General features: G+C 45.3%; 2 protein-coding genes across 5 annotated transcripts in view; both read right to left on the reverse strand.

Moving 5' to 3' along the window:
* The window catches only part of Hk1 (hexokinase 1), an 87,720-nt gene extending 72,111 nt beyond the window's left edge, over window positions 1-15,609 (reverse strand). For 2 of the 3 annotated variants that reach the window (XM_070020939.1, XM_070020938.1), the window contains exons 1-3: window positions 15,500-15,606; window positions 9,397-9,601; window positions 3,648-3,741 (exon numbers count right to left, since the gene is read on the reverse strand). In XM_070020939.1, the coding sequence (XP_069877040.1) occupies window positions 3,648-3,674 (27 nt within the window). In that variant the 5' untranslated portion in view covers window positions 3,675-3,741; window positions 9,397-9,601; window positions 15,500-15,606. Of the gene's footprint in view, window positions 1-3,647; window positions 3,742-9,396; window positions 9,602-15,499 lie in introns of all 3 variants that reach the window. The other variant, XM_070020945.1, reaches the window with a different exon arrangement.
* A 1,544-nt stretch (window positions 15,610-17,153) lies between these two features.
* Hkdc1 (hexokinase domain containing 1) overlaps window positions 17,154-18,592 on the reverse strand; it is a 43,463-nt gene continuing 42,024 nt past the window's right edge. For both annotated transcript variants that reach the window (XM_070020946.1, XM_070020947.1), the window contains one exon: window positions 17,154-18,041. In XM_070020946.1, coding sequence (XP_069877047.1) covers window positions 17,894-18,041 — 148 coding nt within the window. In that variant the 3' untranslated portion in view covers window positions 17,154-17,893. The remainder of the gene's footprint in view (window positions 18,042-18,592) is intronic.

Here is an 18,592-nt window from a genome sequence, read left to right on the forward strand (position 1 = left end):
AGTGGCTCATAGTTATAATCCCAGTTCCTCAGCAGATGGAGTTTGAGAAGTTTGAGGTTTAAAGTCAGCTTGTGCAAAAAAGCAAGACCCTATTTTAACCAATAAAAGCTAGGCATGGTGGTGTGTGCCTGTCATCCCAGCTATGAGGATCACAGACTAGGCTGGCCTGAGCAAAAATCACAAGACCCTATTGGAAAAATAACTAAAGCAAAAAGAGCTAGAGGCATGGCTTAAGCGGTAAAGCACCTGCCAAGCAAGAGCAAGGCCCCAAGTTCAAACCCCAGTACCGCCAATAATAATGAAGATGATGATGACACACTGCTGCTAGAGAGGACACCATACTAACCTTTGACCTCATTATGTCCCCAACATTTCAGGAAGCAACATTGCAGGATCCATAGTTTGAATGACCAGAACCATCTAGAAAGTTCTCCAGGTGATCAAGGCCTTTCACTGATGTGCCCATGAGAGCTAACTTCCTGCTGAAAGGAAACCTTGCAGATACTTACAGGCCTACATGAGAATTAAGAATACAAGCCAGGTGCTGGTGGCTCATGCTTACAATCCTAGCTGAGTTCTGAAGGGCAGACAGCCAGGCTGGAAAGTCTGAGAGACTCTTATCTCCACCAAAAAGCCAGAAGTGGAGCTATGGTTCAAGTGGTAGAGCACTAGCCTTGAGCACAAAAGCTCAGGGATAGCATCCAGGCCCTGAGTTCAAGCCCTAGAACTGGTGTGTATGCATGCACACAAACACACACATACATGCATAAACACAAATACTGCTACACAGTGTTTGGCTCTTCCTTAGACTAAGGGGGAATTTACTATATAGAGCATATCTCTCAGCTTGGAAAAACTCAAACTATATCCATCCTCAGAACACTTGGTAGGACAGCCACACCCTGCCTGCAGCTGTGAGTGTGACATAGAGCTAGACACCACATGGTTGTGGTGTCAAGACAGATCTGTGTGTAGGTCCTGGATCTGCCAACTGACCAGCCATGCACCCTCAGGTAAAACATTGAACCCATCAAAGCCTTCTTCCTGCCTGGAGAATGGGGCTGACACTGCTCATCGGGCCTGTGTGAACATGGGAGGAGAACATGGAGGGTGAAGCAGCCAGTCCAGAGAGTACTTGCTCGTTGGCATCTGGCAGAGATTGCTTCTAGAATTTTCCCACAGGTAACCAAAATCCATGGACAAGTCTCTTATAAAATGGCATTTTAATAGAACCTATGCAAATTTTCCAAAAGCTTTCCATTTTTATAATACCTAGACTATAAGTGATACCTGTTGATGACTTAATACCTCCCCTGGTGCATGGCTGTGTAGTAACTATTTACACTGTGTTGTTTAGGAAATATTTGAAAGGGAAGAAGTCTGTACAGGCTGAGCATCAATGCATTTTTTCTCTGCTTTTTTTTTGTCGGCCATGGGGCTTGAACTCAGGGCCTGGGTGCTGTTCCTGAGCTCTTTTGCTCAAGGCTAGCACTCTATCATTTTGAGCCACAACACCACTTCTGCTTTCCTGGTAGTTAATTGGAGATAAGAGTCTCATGGACTTTCCTGCCTAGGTGGCTTCAAACTGTGATCCTCAGATCTCAGCCTCCTAAATAGCTAAGATTACAAGTGTGAGCCACTGGAGCCCAGCTTGTCTTTTTTTTTTTTAATCCTCTGTTGGTTGAATCCTTGTGTGAGCCCCCACCCACCCAAATACAGAAAGCTGACAATAATTACATTTTTATTATTACTATTTTATAGTCACTTTTTAATTTTTTTAATTTCATTTTGTCACTGCTGTGGTTTGAATGGAAGACCTTGTACTTACTAGGCAGGTGCTCTACCACTTGGGCCATATCCTGAATCCTTCTAGCCTTTACTTACTGTTTTTATTAAGGTCTCCTATTTTTCCCTGGACCAGAATTCTCCTATTTATACCTCCAGCAGAGCTGTGATGGCAGGCAAGATCTACCATATGTAGCTTGCTCTGTTGAAATTGCAGGGGAAGAAGGTATTTCACAAACTCAAATCATAATCCTAAATAGCTAGGATGCAGGTGTTGTGCCACCACGCTGGTTTTGTTTGAGAGTGGGTGTAGCAAATGTTTTGCCTAGGCTGATCAAGAAGCATGGTCCTCCCAATCTCTGTCTCCCAGGTAGCTAGGATTGTAGACATGAGCCCCTGCACCTGCAAGCAATTGCTTATTTAATGGCAACGGTGACTTGCCAAGTTCACCAAGTGACAGAAGCACAAGGCAGCAAATGCTGAGCTACTTGGGGGAATCAACTTAATTTCCAACCCTTGAGTGAGTGTCCACCTTGTATCTGAAACCCCAGAGCCCACATCTCTCTCTTCCTCTCCCTCTTCTTCCCTCCCTCCCCCTCTCTGTCTCTGTCTCTCTTTGTGTCTCTGTCTCTGTCTGTCTCTGTCTCTCTCTCATCACAAAGGACCAATCCTAGACCCACAGGTTGACATCAATGCTCCAGATCAGTGCCCATGCCTGCTGGCTGCCACATGGCACCTGCCATACTGGCTGCTTTGTGCCCCTCTCTCCAAAGCTGGCCCAGCCTGCTTTAAACTCTTGGTGGCATCCTGCCTGGGGCTGGCAAAGCCATCCAGAGTGCCCAGGAAGGGGGACAGTGGGGCTGTGAGAGGTGGCAACAATCCCTCAAACAAACTTGGTAGTTTGGAAATGTTCCTTCTTTTCCAGAGCAGACAAAACGATTTCCTGGTCTGTTTGGGAGATAAAGAAGCAAAAAGAAGGCCTTGGTGTGTGCAATGACCAAAGGGGAACTTGAGCTTTCTGTCTCAGTGGCCTGCATGCCACTGGGGGGGGGAGGGTAGTTTCAGCACCCGTGAATGAGACATAGCTCTCTCTCCTCATGTTAGACCCAGGCAGGACTTCTAGGCCTCAAAGCCTGTGCAGGCAAGGACATGTCTAGGCTGTGCTTTGCAAACCCCTTCTCAGAGCTGACAATGGACCATGTTTCAACAACCCTGCAAGACTTAAAAAATAAATAAAAATTCAGGGTTTGAGGGGTGGGGAGCATCCATGAGCTCATACTTTCAACTTTCTGAGACTAATTGGAACCATCTAGTCCCCAGGGATGACCAGGCAAAAGTCTCCCCAAAGCAGGCTGTAGGTTGGAGGGAGTTCTGGTCCCAGGGCACACATTAGTGGGCAGCCCAGGACTTGTCTTTGCTTTTATCCCATGGTGTTCAATTTCCCACCTGATCCTGTGAAAGGAAACAGCTGGAATCTTTGCTCCATGGACGCATCTGCCACAAGGATTATTGCAACAAGCCAGCTGTTAGGAAGAGCACCATGGGAGCTAGCATGGTGGAGAGAAGCAAAGCTCTCCCTAAGATTCAAGAATGAGTTTCTACCCAAACAGGGCCCTAGGAAACAGCCAGAGAAGATTCTCAGAGAAGCATGCCGGACCTGTGAGTGCTCATGCTCAAGACTTGCTCAGGAAGTGCTTGCACCCCGCCCCCCCCCCCCCCCCCCGATTTCCCCCCACCCCCAGCTGGGAGTGAGGGACCAGCCACATGGGGTCTGGGCTTGCAGACAATGCAGGACCCAAGCCAGAGGTTGTGGTATGTAAGACGCTCCCTCTAGAAGAGAGGAAAAGTGACGGGTGGCTTACCCCTTCCTTCTGGCAGATCTGCCCCATGGTGGGGAGGTGGTTCGGTACTGGGTCTTCTCTTACTATCTGCTCTCAGCACCAGCCTCTCCAATGCCTAAAGGAAGGTCAAGTTCAAAAGAATCAGCTCAGAAACTCCACAGCCTTACCCTTGTCTTTGCCAGCTGTGAAGCTAAATATCCTAGTACTGAAGACCTAGGACAGGGCAGGCCCCTATTTCTAGAAGGATCCACAAACCTAGGTACATCGCCTAGCAGGATATTTCTTCTACAAGAAATTCCCAGGAGGGCTGGGAAGGTGGCTCAGTGGTAGAGCGCTTGCCTTGCATGCCTGAGGCCCTGGGTTAGATTCCTCAGCATCATATAAGCAAAAAGAAAAAAGCCGGAAGTGGCGCTGTGGCTCAAGTGGTAGAGCGCTAGCCTTGAGCTGAAGAGCTGAGGGACAGCGCCCAGGCCCAGAGTTCAGGCCCCACGACCGGACCCCCCCACCAAAAAAAAGAAAAAGAAATTTCCAGGAATCTTGACTTGGTGTAGAACCTCATTGCCAATGTCAGCCTCCTCTGCTTATGAGCCCAGCTGTGCCCCAGGGAGGAAATCCAGCAGAAAGGGATATTCGCCAAGGCATTTCAGGGCTGTGACTCCTACTCTGTCTCCTATAAACAGGATAGGGAGAATCTTGCAATACAACTTTTTTTTTTTTTTTTAGATGTGCCCCTGGTGACTTATACTTGTAACCCTAACAACTAAGGAGGCTGAGACCCGAGAATCGTGGTTCAAAGCCAGTCTGAGCAGGAAAGTCTGTGAGACTCTTATCTCCAATTAACAACAACAATAAAAAAGCTGGAAGTGGATCTGTGGCTCAAGTGGCAGAGTGCTAGCCTTGAGTTTATTAAAAAAAACACTAAAGGACAGCATCTAGGCCTTGAGTTCAAGCCCCAGTACACACACACAGGAAGGAAGGAAGGAAGGAAGGAAGGAAGGAAGGAAGGAAGGAAGGAAGGAAGGAAGGAAGGAAGGAAGGGAGAGAGCAAGAAAGTAAGTTCCACAATGTATATTTGTCAATCACACATCAGTAAAACTAGGATGGGGAAAGGCGACCTCTTAGCTAAGTGCCAGATATCCTAGGTTAACTATGGCAACTTTGTTAAACAATCTCTGTCATATCCTGAAGGGCTCAGAGTTATATGTGGTTCGCCTAACAATTAGCACACTGCAGCAAATCCAAGAATCCTTCCATTTAAGGCCTTTTCTCCTCTAACAGGAAGCCAAGAGTCCAGCCTTTTAAATCCTGGCATGTGCTATGCTTCTGGCCACTGACTGGCAAAGGCTCAGACATAGCTGAGTTCCACTGGAGCCTGGCTCAAAGGCACACACAAAAGTGGTGGCTTGTTTTTGTTGTTGTTATTTGTTATTTGTTTGCATCAGTAATTGTGTGTGTGTGTGTGTGTGTGTGTGTGTGTGTGTGTGTGTGTGTGTGTGTGTGTGTGTGTGCCAGTCCTGGGGCTTGAACTCAGGGCCTAGGCTCTGCTCCTGAGCTTTTGTACTCACAGTTACCATTGCTCTACATTTGGCTTTCATTGGAGTCTCATGGACTTTCCTGCCTGGACTGGGTTTGAATGTCAGTCCTTAGAATAACTAGGATTACAGGCATGAGCCACCAATGCCTGGCTTGTGTCTATGAAATTTGACGTACAGTTTATCCATGAGTTTTTTTTTCATCCATGAGTTTGTGTGGGAAAGACTCAGTCACTGATGGCATTTAGCTGTTCCTCAGTGTGCTTGCACATAGCAGCCACTGGCTCATGTTCCTTGTCTGTTACCACATTCATTAGATTCTAAGACAGACTGGGCAGACTCTGGGAGTCTACAGCAAGTACATGCCACATGTAACAGGTCAAGGGCAGGGGCTGGGAAGGTGGCTCAGTGGTAGAGCGCTTGCCTTGCATGCATGAGACCCTGGGCTCGATTCCTCAGCACCACATAAGTAAAAAGAAAAAAGCTGGAAGTGACGCTGTGGCTCAAGTGGTAGAGTGCAGCCTTGAGCTGAAGAGCTGAGGGACAGCGGCCAGGCCCAGAGTTCAGGCCCCAGGACCGGACCAAAAAACAACAACAACAACAAAAAAAAAACAACAGGTCAAGGGCAGAAGCTGGGGCCAGACTGCTAGGTTTAAACTGACCACTTCATAGCTTTGACCCTGAGGAATCTTCTAAACATTTGAACTTCTGTTTCCTTGAATATAAACTAGGAAGAATAAGGAAATAACAGAATACAGGATGAGGAGGTGTTTGCTTATAAACAGAGCATTTAAAATACAATGCTTAATGGTGGGCACTGGTGGCTGATGCCTGTAATCAGCTATAATGTAGCTCAGTAGTATAGCATTTGTCTACTGTGAACTGAGGCCCTCAATTTGATCCCTGGGGCCACCAAATAAATCAACAAGTCTTCCCTTATAACATCTTAGCCTATTCCCTGCAATACACACATTATTCTAGTTCATTATTTAGAATTTTACACTTTTTGAAATATAGCCTATATATATCAAATGACTCACCTTTTAAAGTACATACTTCAGGGCTAGAGTTATGACTCAAATGGCAGACCACTTGCCTAGCAAGCATGAGATCCTCATGTTTGAAAAGAGGGGAGGAGTAAAAATGTACTGGCCAGTGGGTTTTGGTATATTTACAAATTGTTCAGGCATCGCTGCTGTATAATTCTAGGAAATGTTCATCACCCCATGACAAAACTCCTTTCCACGGTGGTCATCCCTCCTCCAGCTCTCCCCCTCCCCCACCCCAGTCCTTGGCAGGTGTTAATCTTTATTCTGCCAACAAATTGGCCTGTTATGGCATTTCACCTGTATGGAATCATAAATGTATACAATCTCAAAACAAAAACGGAAAAGACTCATCTCCAATTAACCACCAAAAAGTCAGAAGTGGAGCTGTGGTTCAAGTGGCAGAGCACTAGCCTTGAGCAAAAGAAGTTCAGAGACAGTGTCCAGGCCCTGAGTTCAAAGGGCCTAGACACTGGACTGGTGCAAAAAAAAAGGCCTGGGAAACATGAGATGTGAAGTGAAGGTTTCCTGACTTTGTGGCCAGCCTTTCTTTCTAAGGCAGAACATGATCTAAATATATAACCCATGTTTTGTGTTGTCATTTGTGATTTATTTATTTGTGGTTCCAGGGTTTGAACTCACAATTGCTAGGTAAGCACACTACCACTTGAGCCACATCCAAGTCCTTTTTGCTTTTTAGTTTAATCTTCAGATAGGGTCTCAGCACTGTGGCCCAGCCTCCACAGGGATCCTCCTACCTCTGTTTCCCAAGTAACTGGGGTTACACATGTACACCACCAGGTCCAGACCTCAATTTTGTTTGTTTGTTTTTTAAACAATGCTCTACTAATCATGCTGGAAAGGCTTACAAATTCCACAGATTCCACAACCATTTGCCTTCTTTCTGATATATGGTAGCTTTCTGAGTCTACACCAAAAGTTTACTCTGTCCAGGCACTGCTGGTGGTTCATGCCTATAATCCTAGCTACTCAGAAGACTGAGCCAGGCTGGACAGGAAAGTCTTGGAGACTCTGATCTCCAGTAAATGACAAAAAAGCCAAACTATCGAAAAAGTGAAGCTGTAGCTCAAGCAATATAGGGCTGGCATTGAACACAAAAACTCAGGGCCTGAGTTCAAGCCCCAGGATGGGACACACACACACACACACACACACACACACACACACACACACACACACACACACACACACACACACACACACACACACACACACACACACACACACACACACAACCACACACAAAAAAGTTGCTCTGGATCACAAAGCACCTTACAGAGAGTCCGCATCATCCTTTCCCACGGTAATGGTGGAAAAGGCGACATGAAGGCATCTGCCGGATGATGGAGGAGCTGGTATATGGCCCCTTTCTTCTCCGACTCTCTACCTGCTGTTACCTGGGAGCTACAGGAGGAGGAAAGGAAGCCTGAAGCCTGGCTCAAGGCAGGAGATGATACAAAGGTGAGGAGAGAGTTCCACTGACCTACCACACATATAATGTGTACTTCGTGGTCCCACTGTGTGTGCACCCCAGTTCATGCTGGCAGCTGAAGCTCCCATTGCCCTGAGAGCCATCTGTCCTGTCTCCAATACCCTTGTGGATCATTCTGGAACTTTCTTCTAGAACTTTCTTCTTCCTTTCTCCCTCCCATAGAACCTAAGGTATTAGTATAACCCAAGTATTGGCCCGTCCCCAAATTTCTGGCACAGACATTTTTGACACTGTTTACAATCAAATGTTTCATTTTCTGGATCAATTTACCTGAATTTAGGGTTCCAGTTAGCTCAGTACTTAGAAACAAAAGAAACCCATCATGCATTCACATCTTGTTAATGGATAGTTTCTGTTTCTTTCTAGTTATGGCCTCCATGGTAGTGTTTTTGCCTGTGTTTCAGAAAGGACATGCCAATGAAGGTGATCTCCCACTTGCTCAGAGGCAGCCCACTGGTAGGTCACTACAAACAGCATTATGGAGTTCTTACCATCTGTCGGCATGCTCTAGATACTCAAACATTTATTCACAAGAACCTCTGGTAAGTACCATAGATAAGGAAACTGAGGCTCAAAGAAATCAAGTGACTTCCCAAGGTCAAACAGAGGGTAAGGAGCAAAGCTGAGATTTGAAACTGGGCTTGTTCTAGTCACTTCTCTTTTTTGTGTGGAAGGAGGTACTAGGGATTGAACTCAGGGCCTTACATTTGCTAGGCAAGTACTCTACCATTTGAGTAATGCTCCCTTTTGCTTTTTCCCATGGCCAGCACTGAACTGTGATCCTCCTATCTTTACCCCATCCCAAGTCCTAAGTAGCTGGGATTATAAACTGGTACCACCATGCCTAGACAACCTTGAAATTCTCTTTTTTTGGTGTCAATCCTGAGGGCTTAAATTCAGGGCTTGGGCTCTGTCCTTGGACTGCTTTTTGCTCAAGGCTAGCACTCTATTACTTGAGCCACAGCTCCACTTCTGGATTTTTTTTTTTTTGGATAATTAATTGGAGATAAGAGTCACACAGGCTTTCTTACCCAGACTGACTTCTAACCATGATCCTCAGATCTCAACCTTGTGAGTAGCTAGAATTACAAGCGTGAGCCACAGTGCATGGCACTCCCTCCAATTCTAATCCACTCCACAACACTGTCCCTTTCCTTGACATCACAGCATGGGTTCAGGAACTAAGGTTAACAGAGAGAGTAAGCTGGAGGCAGAAGGAGTGAGAGTTTGAAGCCAGCTTGGGCTACAAAAGGAGACCTTATTTGGTAGAGCAAGAGAGAAAGGGCAAGGAAAAAAGAAAGAGGAAGGAGGAGAAGGAGAAAAAGAAGAAGGGGGAGGAATAGGTACTCAGGGGAGAATTATTTTACAATTTATTTGACGGTGCCATTGCATTGGTACAGCATCAACCTTTAAGGTCATCTTCAAACAAAAAAAGCTTAACTGTGGTATTTGGGACCTTTACAAATTATTGTGTAGCCTGGAGAAGGTATTTACCCTCTCTGGGCTTCGTCTGTGAAATCCAATGGCTTAAATGTCAGGATCTACCCTTTCAGAAGCTGAGACTTGAGTATCTCTTATGTATGTTATTTTACACTGGACCAGAGGCTACCTGATACAGGAGGAGGAAGGGCACAAAGGGCACCGCGGGGCAGCCTCTGCCCGGCCTCCCACACACTTGCCTTGGGATGGCTTGAGTCACCCTGGCTGGCTCTTCACTCAGATTCACTCTCATGTTTCCGAATGGACAACATATGCTTCCCTTGCAGTTCGCTGTGAATTGTTGGCGCAGGGCGTGAGGCGTGGGGTGGGTGCTGGGCTTGCTCTTTTCTCCTTCCTTCGGGAACAATGCTTTGGGTAACAGCTTGTCAGCTGGTTCTTTTGAGTCTTGAGAACAGAAAGAGAGAGACAAAGGATACATTTATTTATCATAAAATCAAGAGTCACCAAACAGATTGGGCTTGGGAGTTGGGGGGAGCGGGTAAGTCTGCATGGTGTCCTGTAGAAAGACGGCCCCAGGCCTTGGCTGTTCCTGCTGGCCTTGTGGGCCGAGGCCAGGGCACTTGGATGCCCTTGACCTTCAGATGGTTCTTGATAGTGTTGCATCACTCTGTCCCAGTGGAGCCTCAAAGAGCCTTTGGGGTGGGGGCAGAGGGCAGGGATGGTGAGCACGAGAACAGCAATGATATGTAAGAGCAATGGCTGCCAGGACTCCTGGAAGCTCCCCCACAGCATGGAGAAGTAGAATGGGCAGCGGAAGCTCAGAGAAGTCCATTCATATACTCATAGAGCACAGCGATGGCAGAGCTGGGTTCTGAGCTCAGTCTCTTAAGCTCTGAAGCTTTAAATCTTTATTTCAGGGATACAGTAGCCAAGCTTGGAGCTTGTAAGGAGATCAGAGCTAATAAAACCATCCCAGGTTTTAAAGTCTGTGAAGGAATACTCAGCTGGATGCATATAATCAAGAAGGCAAAGCTGTAGGGTACCTGATGGAGCTAGGCTCCATCTGGCAGGATAGAACTCTAGTGAATGTTCCAGGCTACTTCCTTTTCCTCTTCCTTCCTTCTCTTCCTTTGTTCTGTTCTTTCATGATCTCTTCTATACATAATCTGGAGGTGACTCAATTCTGTTCCCTACCCAAACACCCCACTTCTCCCTGTTCTTCTTAAACAGGGCTCTTCTGGCACTCACGGACTGCAGGAGAAAGATGCTAGGTTGGAAATCATACACAGTAAAGGGGCAAATTGTGACTTTAGTAGCTGAGATGAAGCCATGAAATCTAATCATGGAAGGCTTCCTGGAAGAAGTGACCTTGGAACAAAGTTGGAGTTGTCTTTGCACATCCCAGGGTTTTAAACCCAGAACTTTGCACTTGCCAAGCAGGCATTCCATCACTTAAAGCCGTGCCCCCAGCTTTTAAAAAAAAATTTTTGCTGTAGTTATTTTTCAGTGCTTTTTGTCCAGGGAGGCTTGAACTAAGATCCTCTTAACTATGCCTTCCACATAGCTGAGATTAGTGGCGTGAACCCTCACATCCAGCTTATTTTTTGAGATGGGGTCTTGATAACTTTTTGTCTAAGCTGATCTTAACCTACAATCCTCCGATCTCTACCTCCCAAGTGCTGGAGAAGTGTGCCACCATGCTTGGCCCAAAACAACCTCTTTAACAAATGGGAAAATGAGATATCTATATGTAGATGACTGAAACTACACCCTCATCTCTCACCCCGTACAAGAATCAGCTCAAAATGGATCAAAGACCTTGGTAGTTTTGAAACTACTAGAAAAAGAAAACATACAGGAGACACTTAAAAACAAGCATAATGGGCTGGGAATATGGCTTAGTGGTAGAATGCTTGCCTGGCATGCATGAAGCCCTCAGTAACCACATAAACAGAAAAAACTGAAAGTAGCACTATAGCTCAAGTGGTAGAGTACTAGCCTTGGGCAAAAGAAGCCCAGGGACAGTGTCCAGCCCTGTCAAGCCCCAGGACTGGCAAAAACTAAAACTCAAACAAGAAAAACAAAAACTGTGTCATGAGTAATGACTTTCTGAGGAGGGCTCCAATACCTCAGGAGATAAAAGCAAGAACTGACAAATAAGCTAGGTGCCACTGGCTCACATCTGTAATCCTAGCTATTCAAGACACTAGATCTGAGGGTCAAGATTCGAAGCCAGCCAGTAGGAAAGTTCATGAGATTCTTACCACCAATAAACTACAAAAAAAGCAAGAAGTGGAGCTGTGGCTCAAGTAGTAGAGCACTAGCCTTGAGCAAAAATAATCTCAGAGACAGTGCCCAAGCTCTGAGTTCGAGCTCTAGCACACACACACACACACACACACACACACACACACACACACACACACACACACACACACACACACACACGGAATTGACAGTTGAGCTGAGTGTGATGCTGTATAATCTCAACATTCAGGAGGCCAGCCTGGACTATATAGTCTAATTTTTAAAGGAAAAATATAAGAAAGAAAATAAAGGAAAAAGAAAAAACTTGACAAATAGAATATCATCAAATTACAAAGCTTCTGCACAGCAAAGGGAGTCATCACCAGCGTGAAGAGACAACTCCTAGAAATATTTTCCAGCTATTGATCTGACAGGAGATTAATATCCAGAATATAGAAAGAAGAAATAATCTAATCAGTAAGCAAGCCAATGATGTGAACAGACACTTTCCAAGTAAAGCTGCACAAATAAGCAATACATACATGAGAAAGTGCTCCACATCCATCAGCCATCAGGGAAATGCTAGTCAAGAAAATTACCCCAGTCAGAATGGCCATCGTCAAGAAAATGCATGTGGTGGGGTGGGGACCCTTCTCCACCACTGGAGGGAATGTAACTTTGTGAAGCCACTATGGACATTATGGAGGCTCCAAAGGAAACTAAAATAGAACTGCCTTATAACAGAACTGTACTGTTCCCAAGTACATGCCAAGGAGTCAAAGTCAACCAGAGACACCTGCTTACCCAAGTTTACTGTAGCACCATTCACAACAGCCAGGTTATGGAATCAGCCTAAGGGCCCATCAATGGATGGATAAAAAAAGTGTGGTACATATATACAGTGGAGTATCATTCAGCCATAATGCAAAATGAAATTATGCCATCTAAAGGCAAATAGGTGGAACTCCATGTAGATCATCACATGAAGTGAAATAAGGGCAGACTCAGAAGTTCCAGAACCACATGCTTTCTCTCATTTGTAGAATCTTGTGGGTGGGGGGAGGGGAAGTCATGAAAGTAGAGGGACACTGTTTGAAAAGGGTATGGGAGTGGGGTAAAATAGAATGATGGGGGAGGGCTATGATCAAAGGCATGTATGGAAAATGCCACAACAAAACCCTTTATTAGGGCTGGGAAGGTGACTCAGTGGTAGAGCGCTTGCCTTGCATGCATGAGGCCCTGGGTTCAATTCCTCAGCACCACATAACTAAAAAGAAAAAAGCCGGAAGTGACGCTGTGGCTCAAGTGGTAGAACACTAGCCTGAGCTGAAGAGCTGAGGGACAGCACCCAGGCCCAGGGTTCAGGTCCCATGACCAGACCCAAAAAAAAAAACAAAAACAAAAACAAAAAAAACACCTTTATTTTTTAAAAAACCATTTATTTCCCCACAATATATACTAATAAAAACTAGTTTTTATTTTATTTATTTACTTATTGCCAGTCCTGGGGCTTGAACTCAGGGCCTGAGCACTGTCCCTGAGCTTCTTTGGCTCAAGAACTAGAACTCTCCCACTTGAGCCACAGCTCCACTTCTAGCTTTTTCTCCTTATGTGGTACTGAGGAATCGAACCCAGGGCTTCATGCATGCCAGGCAAGCACTCTACCACTAAGCCACATTCCCAGCCTTAAAAAATATTTTTTTAAATGTTATACTTACATACACTTACTGTTCAGACACTGGAAGCGGAGAGTGAAATGATTCACTCATGTCAGAGACAGCTTAGCTGAAGTCCAGGAAGCCCTTGGGTAGAGGCCTCCCCCCACAGCCTGGTAGCCCACCCCCAAGCAGCATCCCCAGACCAGTGAAAGCACTCAGGGACCTCAGCATCTGCAGATGGCCTCAACCTTTCAGCCATGATATGGCATCTGCCAAGACAAAACTCTAAAGAACTTACTATGAAATGATGCTTCTTGCATAAGGACAGGCCTTGGAGAGTCACAACAAAGCTCCCTCCTCTGAGGCTGCAGTCTCGGCTTCTCCACTGTCTTGATGATGCCACACAAAGTGTGACCCCGCGCTGGCTTCTCGCCATACCCTGGAGACAATGCTCATCTGCCCACCACCACGTGATAGCCAAGCCAAACCTCTGTCTCATTTTTACCATCCAACCACAACAGCTCATTTAATTCAAGCCTTTTCACAGAGGAAGCAAAAGACTTCCTAATCTCAAGCAAAAAAATGCCAGCTATGCGCTCCCACATTCTGCCAGCCCTGGAGCTGAGGGCGCCAGGGCTGTCACCCTAACCTCCCAGCTGATCTGCAATTCAATTCTCTTTTGTACACAACCACACAGCACTGTGGACAGTTCAGACCCAAGCTTCTCCCCAGAGCAGTCCATCTTTGTCCTCACCCCCAACCCACAACCTGACCTTACAAGCTGACCCGGAAGCCAAGTCAGACTAGAATCTGGGCCAGAGACTAACCACATAGTTCCAGCTGCCTTTGGGAAGAGAAATGGATTTCCGTTTTGACCTGGTAATCATGGCTTGCTGTGTACCAGGGAGTGGAGGGAGAAGGGATGGGGAGTGGATAAACCATGAAGCTTTCAAAAGCCTCACAGGCAAAAACAGATGAAACACTCGTACCCAAGAAAAGGAAGCCAGGCAGCCTGTGGCAGCAGCCTGCTTTATATATATAGCAAGTGCATAGGGGTCACAGCAGGGGGTGACTCTACAAACACGTATGTGACCTGGGACAGTGATTTAATCTGTCACTTTCTCATTTCCATGTGCCTGTCCCTTGTCCCCCAGCCTTAATCCCACCATCCTATTTATTTATTTTTTTGTCTGTCATGGTGCTTGAACTCTGGGCTTAGACACTATCCCTTAGCTCTTCAGCTCAAGGCGAGCGCCCTACCACTTAAACCACAGCATCACTTCCATTTTTTTTCTAGTGGTTTGATTGGAGATAAGAGTCTCACAGACTTTCCTGCACAGGCTGGCTTTGAACCACATCCTCAGATCTCAGCCTCCTGAGAAGCTGGGATTACTGGAGCCACTGGCGCCTGGCTTCATCCTATTTATTTTTGCACCCAGCTTTATCCCTTATCCACCCATAGTTTACTATAAAACATTGTTTTCATCAGCACTGGAGTACCTATATTTAGGCCTGTAAGTAAAGAGCTATCAAAATTCAAAACATGATATAAATCACAATGGAAATCCATTTTTTTTTCAGAATTTTCTCAGATAGCCCAAGCTGACCTTGAACTTGTGATCCTCTTACCTCAGCCTCTCTAGTTCTGAGATTATGGGTATGTACTACTACATCTAGCTTAGTCACATTTTGTTAAACCAAAAAAAGCTTAATACTAAATCTTGTTAAGCCAAAAAGAGTAATGGGGCTTTCAATCTCACACACACAAAAAAGTGAGATTACAGCTGGTCCAAACCTTAGCTACTTGAAGAGCAGAAATTAAGAGGATTATGGTCCAAAGTCAGCCCAGGCAAAGTTTGTGTGACTTCATCTCAGCCAATAAAACATTGGGCATGGTGATATGCACTAGTCATCCAGTGTCACACCCTTTAATAACTCAGTGCCATTGATTGATTTTGTAATTTTATGCATTTAAAAATAGGTGCTGCTGAACCATACTTTTAATCACAGCTCTTCAGGAGGCTGAGATCTGTGGATCACAGTTTGAAGTCAAATGGAGCAGACAAATTGGAGAGACTCATCTCCATTTAACCAGCCAAAAAGATGGAACTGGAGGCATGGGTTCAAATGGTAGAGTACCAGCCATGACTGGAAAAACACAAAAACAAAACTGATCCACAGCAAGAGGCTCTGGGTATAAGCCTCTGGGTTCTAATACTCTGTGTGTGTATATGTGTGTGTGTGTGTGTGTGTGTGTGTGTGTGTGTGTGTGTGTGTGTGTGTGTGTGTGTGTGTGTGTGTGTGTGTGTGTGTGTGTAATGTTTAATTTATATTATCTAAGTATAACCAAAGTATCAAGTTTAAAAAAGCTAACATTCCATTCATATAACATCATAAATGTTGTAAAAAACATTTGAAGAGGAAAAGTCCAGCTTACCTGTTGTATGGTTGCTGTTCTAACCTAGTAAACCTTGAGGAGAAGGGGGCCCGCCATGGCCCCAGGTGTTGCGGGGCGGGCTGGCCTGAGTAAACACGGGCTGGTACCCGCCCTCTCTGGAGTCCCCGTTCTGTTTCAAAGATTCTGTGATGCCATCAATTGCTCAGAATGAGCAAGGTTGCTGAGATACTGTAAGGTTCCTTTTCCTTCCAAGACATCAGAGCTTGGGAAGACACAAGTTGGACAAATGCTAATGAGCCAAGCAGGCTGAAAGCCTGGGAGGGCTTGGTGGCACAGTATCCTGAACCTCTGGGCCAGAATATCTTTCAGGTAAATGGTACTGCTCCAGGGACAGAAAGACAGAAACCTGCAGGTGTCCTGCCCAGGAACAGAGGATTGGAGAAAGGACAGCCAGGTTTCCATTCATCAGGTGAAACATTTCTCCAGCAAGGTCTACTCTCAAAATAGAAAGTGATTAACTTAATAAACCCATGCCACCTTTTAGGCCTTAGCTACAGCAATATCACCACACATTTTGTTAAATGTTTAAAGGTTTCTCAGGGACCCCTCAGCTCTCTCCTCCACCCCACAATCTCTCACTGTTTGGGACTCAGCCTCCTCCTCCATTCTGTCTGTCTGAACACACTGCTTTAGCACATGGTGACAGTCCTGGAGCCATCCTCTCATGAAGAGCCAGCCAGACACTTGGTAAAGCTGAAACAGTATGGAAGTAAATACACAAAGTCAGCTGGGCACCAGTGGCTCATGCCTATAATCCTAGCCACTCAGGAGGCTGAGATCTAAGAATCCAGGTTCAAAGCCAGCCTGAGCAGGAAAGTCTATGAGACTCTTATCTCGATTAATCATCAAAATGTAGGAAGTAGAGCTGTAGCTCAAGTGGTATAGCATCTGCCTTGAGCACAAAAGCTCAGGGACAGCACCAAGGCCCTGAGTTCAAGCCACCAGACAGGCACTATGTATATTATATATATATATATATATATATATATATATATATATATATATATATATATATATATATATAAAATGTATGTATATATAAAGTCAACCTAGACAATCTACAATATTTTTGTGTTATTTCCTATGATATTGTTGTCTAGTTTTTTCCAAGGACAGTTTCTCAGAAAGTTTTATTTTCTTACCATGCCTCTTTTCAAACAAGTAATAAGAATGACACAATGTTGGGTTCACTTGGGCAATACAAACATATGCCTAAGAAAGCATACAATCTCCTAGGCTCACATAGCTAACTACGTGAGAAGCTAGCAAGTACTTCAGAGAAGAAGGATGAAGAGAGAAGAGAGAAGGGATGTCCACTGGAGAAAGGGCAAGGACACACCAATTCCATGTAGAAGGGACACAAGTGTTGTGTATGAGAGAGATCTGGTTCAGGAAGGAAGAGTGAAGCTCAGAATGTAAAAGAACTTCCAGTCACTTCCAAGTGTTCAAAAGCAAGAACTATAAGATCCAGTGGCAAATGTCTAGTCTCTGGAAGTAGCTATTCAAACAATATCTGGGTAATGTGTTAAGTTCTATAGAGTGCTCCCTGTTGGTAAGAAGTCTGGATAAAAGGGATCCTCAACTTCTTCTGATGATGTGGGCTTCTTATTCTGCCAGTAAGCCATGGAGCTAGCAAGTAAGCCTCTCAGAAGAAAGATCAACACTTCCTTTCTTGAGAAACTAAATATTTTTTATTCATTTACTGAATTTCATAGACCTAAGAGTCCTTGGCACTACTAACAAGAACAGCAGCACAGACTGCACTGCATGTACAAGAAATCATGGTGCCTTGAGGCACACCCCATCCAGGGAGAAGGAAAAGATTCATAAGGCTCCATGACACTCTGAATCATAGAACCGGCCACTCTAGAGTCTTTGTTCTTGCTTCCCATTTGAAGCCAATGTGACAAGTTAAGATGAGCTTAGAGGAGGTCCCTTAGTGTGGGGCATGAGGCTTCCTCCCTCCCTCCCTCTCATCTGTTCATCAGAAGCAGAAGGCTCAGTCACAGAGTAAGCATCTCAAGGAGGAACTCAGCCAGCCAGGTACATGAGCAGATTTTATATATGCTTCCAGTCTAGCAGCCACAGGACCCAAAGCCACATTGAAATGACAGCTCGGGGCTCAACTGAAAAGTTTGCCAACAAGGGCTCTCTCGGACCAGACACTTTGATTTCTTTGGCCCACATGGAAATGTCATTTGGTGCCACTGCAAAACCAATTAAAAGATGCTAAGAGCGCCCAAGAACCTGGGTTCTCTTTTGGCCATGGAGAAGATGAAGTCAGCCACAGGCTGCTGGCTGGTTCCTGACCAACTCCTCTGCCAGAGGAAGGGCTAGTCAGTACCCAAGGCATATGGGGCCAGCAGAGGGACCCTAGAACTCCTTGTGCGCCTGCTGTAATCGTTTGGCCACCGCGGTGATCAGAGCTGCCCCCTTTCCACTGCCATCTTCCGACAGCATGAATGCCACATCACACTTAGGGGCTAATTCTTTCACTGTCTCCTGCAGCACCCGGGAGAAGCTGTGAAAAGAGAGAAATGTCATCAGCCCTTGCACATGAGATCAGCAGATTACAAATTAATTTCCTCTTTCCTGATCTTAATTGCAAAAGTCCACTTTAAAGGAAAAAAAAAACAACCCACAAGGACTCTTTAGGTAGCCCTGGCTGTCCCCAAACTTGTAATCCTCCTATATGAACCCTCAAGTGCTGGAATTACAGGTATGCACCACCAAATCAATTGGGAAATATCTGCCCTTTTACCACTAAGCATAATGTTAGTAGTGAGTTTCACAGATATTCTTGATGGGTTAAGGAATTGCCCTTATTCCTAGTTGCTTTGATCATAAAAGGGTATGGATCTTACCAAGTTGTCTGTGCTTACTGAAATGATCATGGTCAAGTCTACCCCTTAGTTAAATCTTGGTTCAAGGGAAAGGCAGGTAAGAACAAGGCCAAAATGTGTGACCCCCCCTCTCCCAGAGAATAGAACACTAGTCATCAGTACTAGATGAAAGGTTGAGTTGAGGTTCACAACAGTGATGCCTTGAACAAATGAAGTTCAGTATGATTGG

The sequence above is a fragment of the Dipodomys merriami genome, unplaced genomic scaffold, assembly GCF_024711535.1.
Source record: "Dipodomys merriami isolate MVZ:Mamm:240054 unplaced genomic scaffold, mDipMer1.0.p SCAF_14, whole genome shotgun sequence".
NCBI classification, from domain to species: Eukaryota; Metazoa; Chordata; class Mammalia; order Rodentia; family Heteromyidae; genus Dipodomys; species Dipodomys merriami.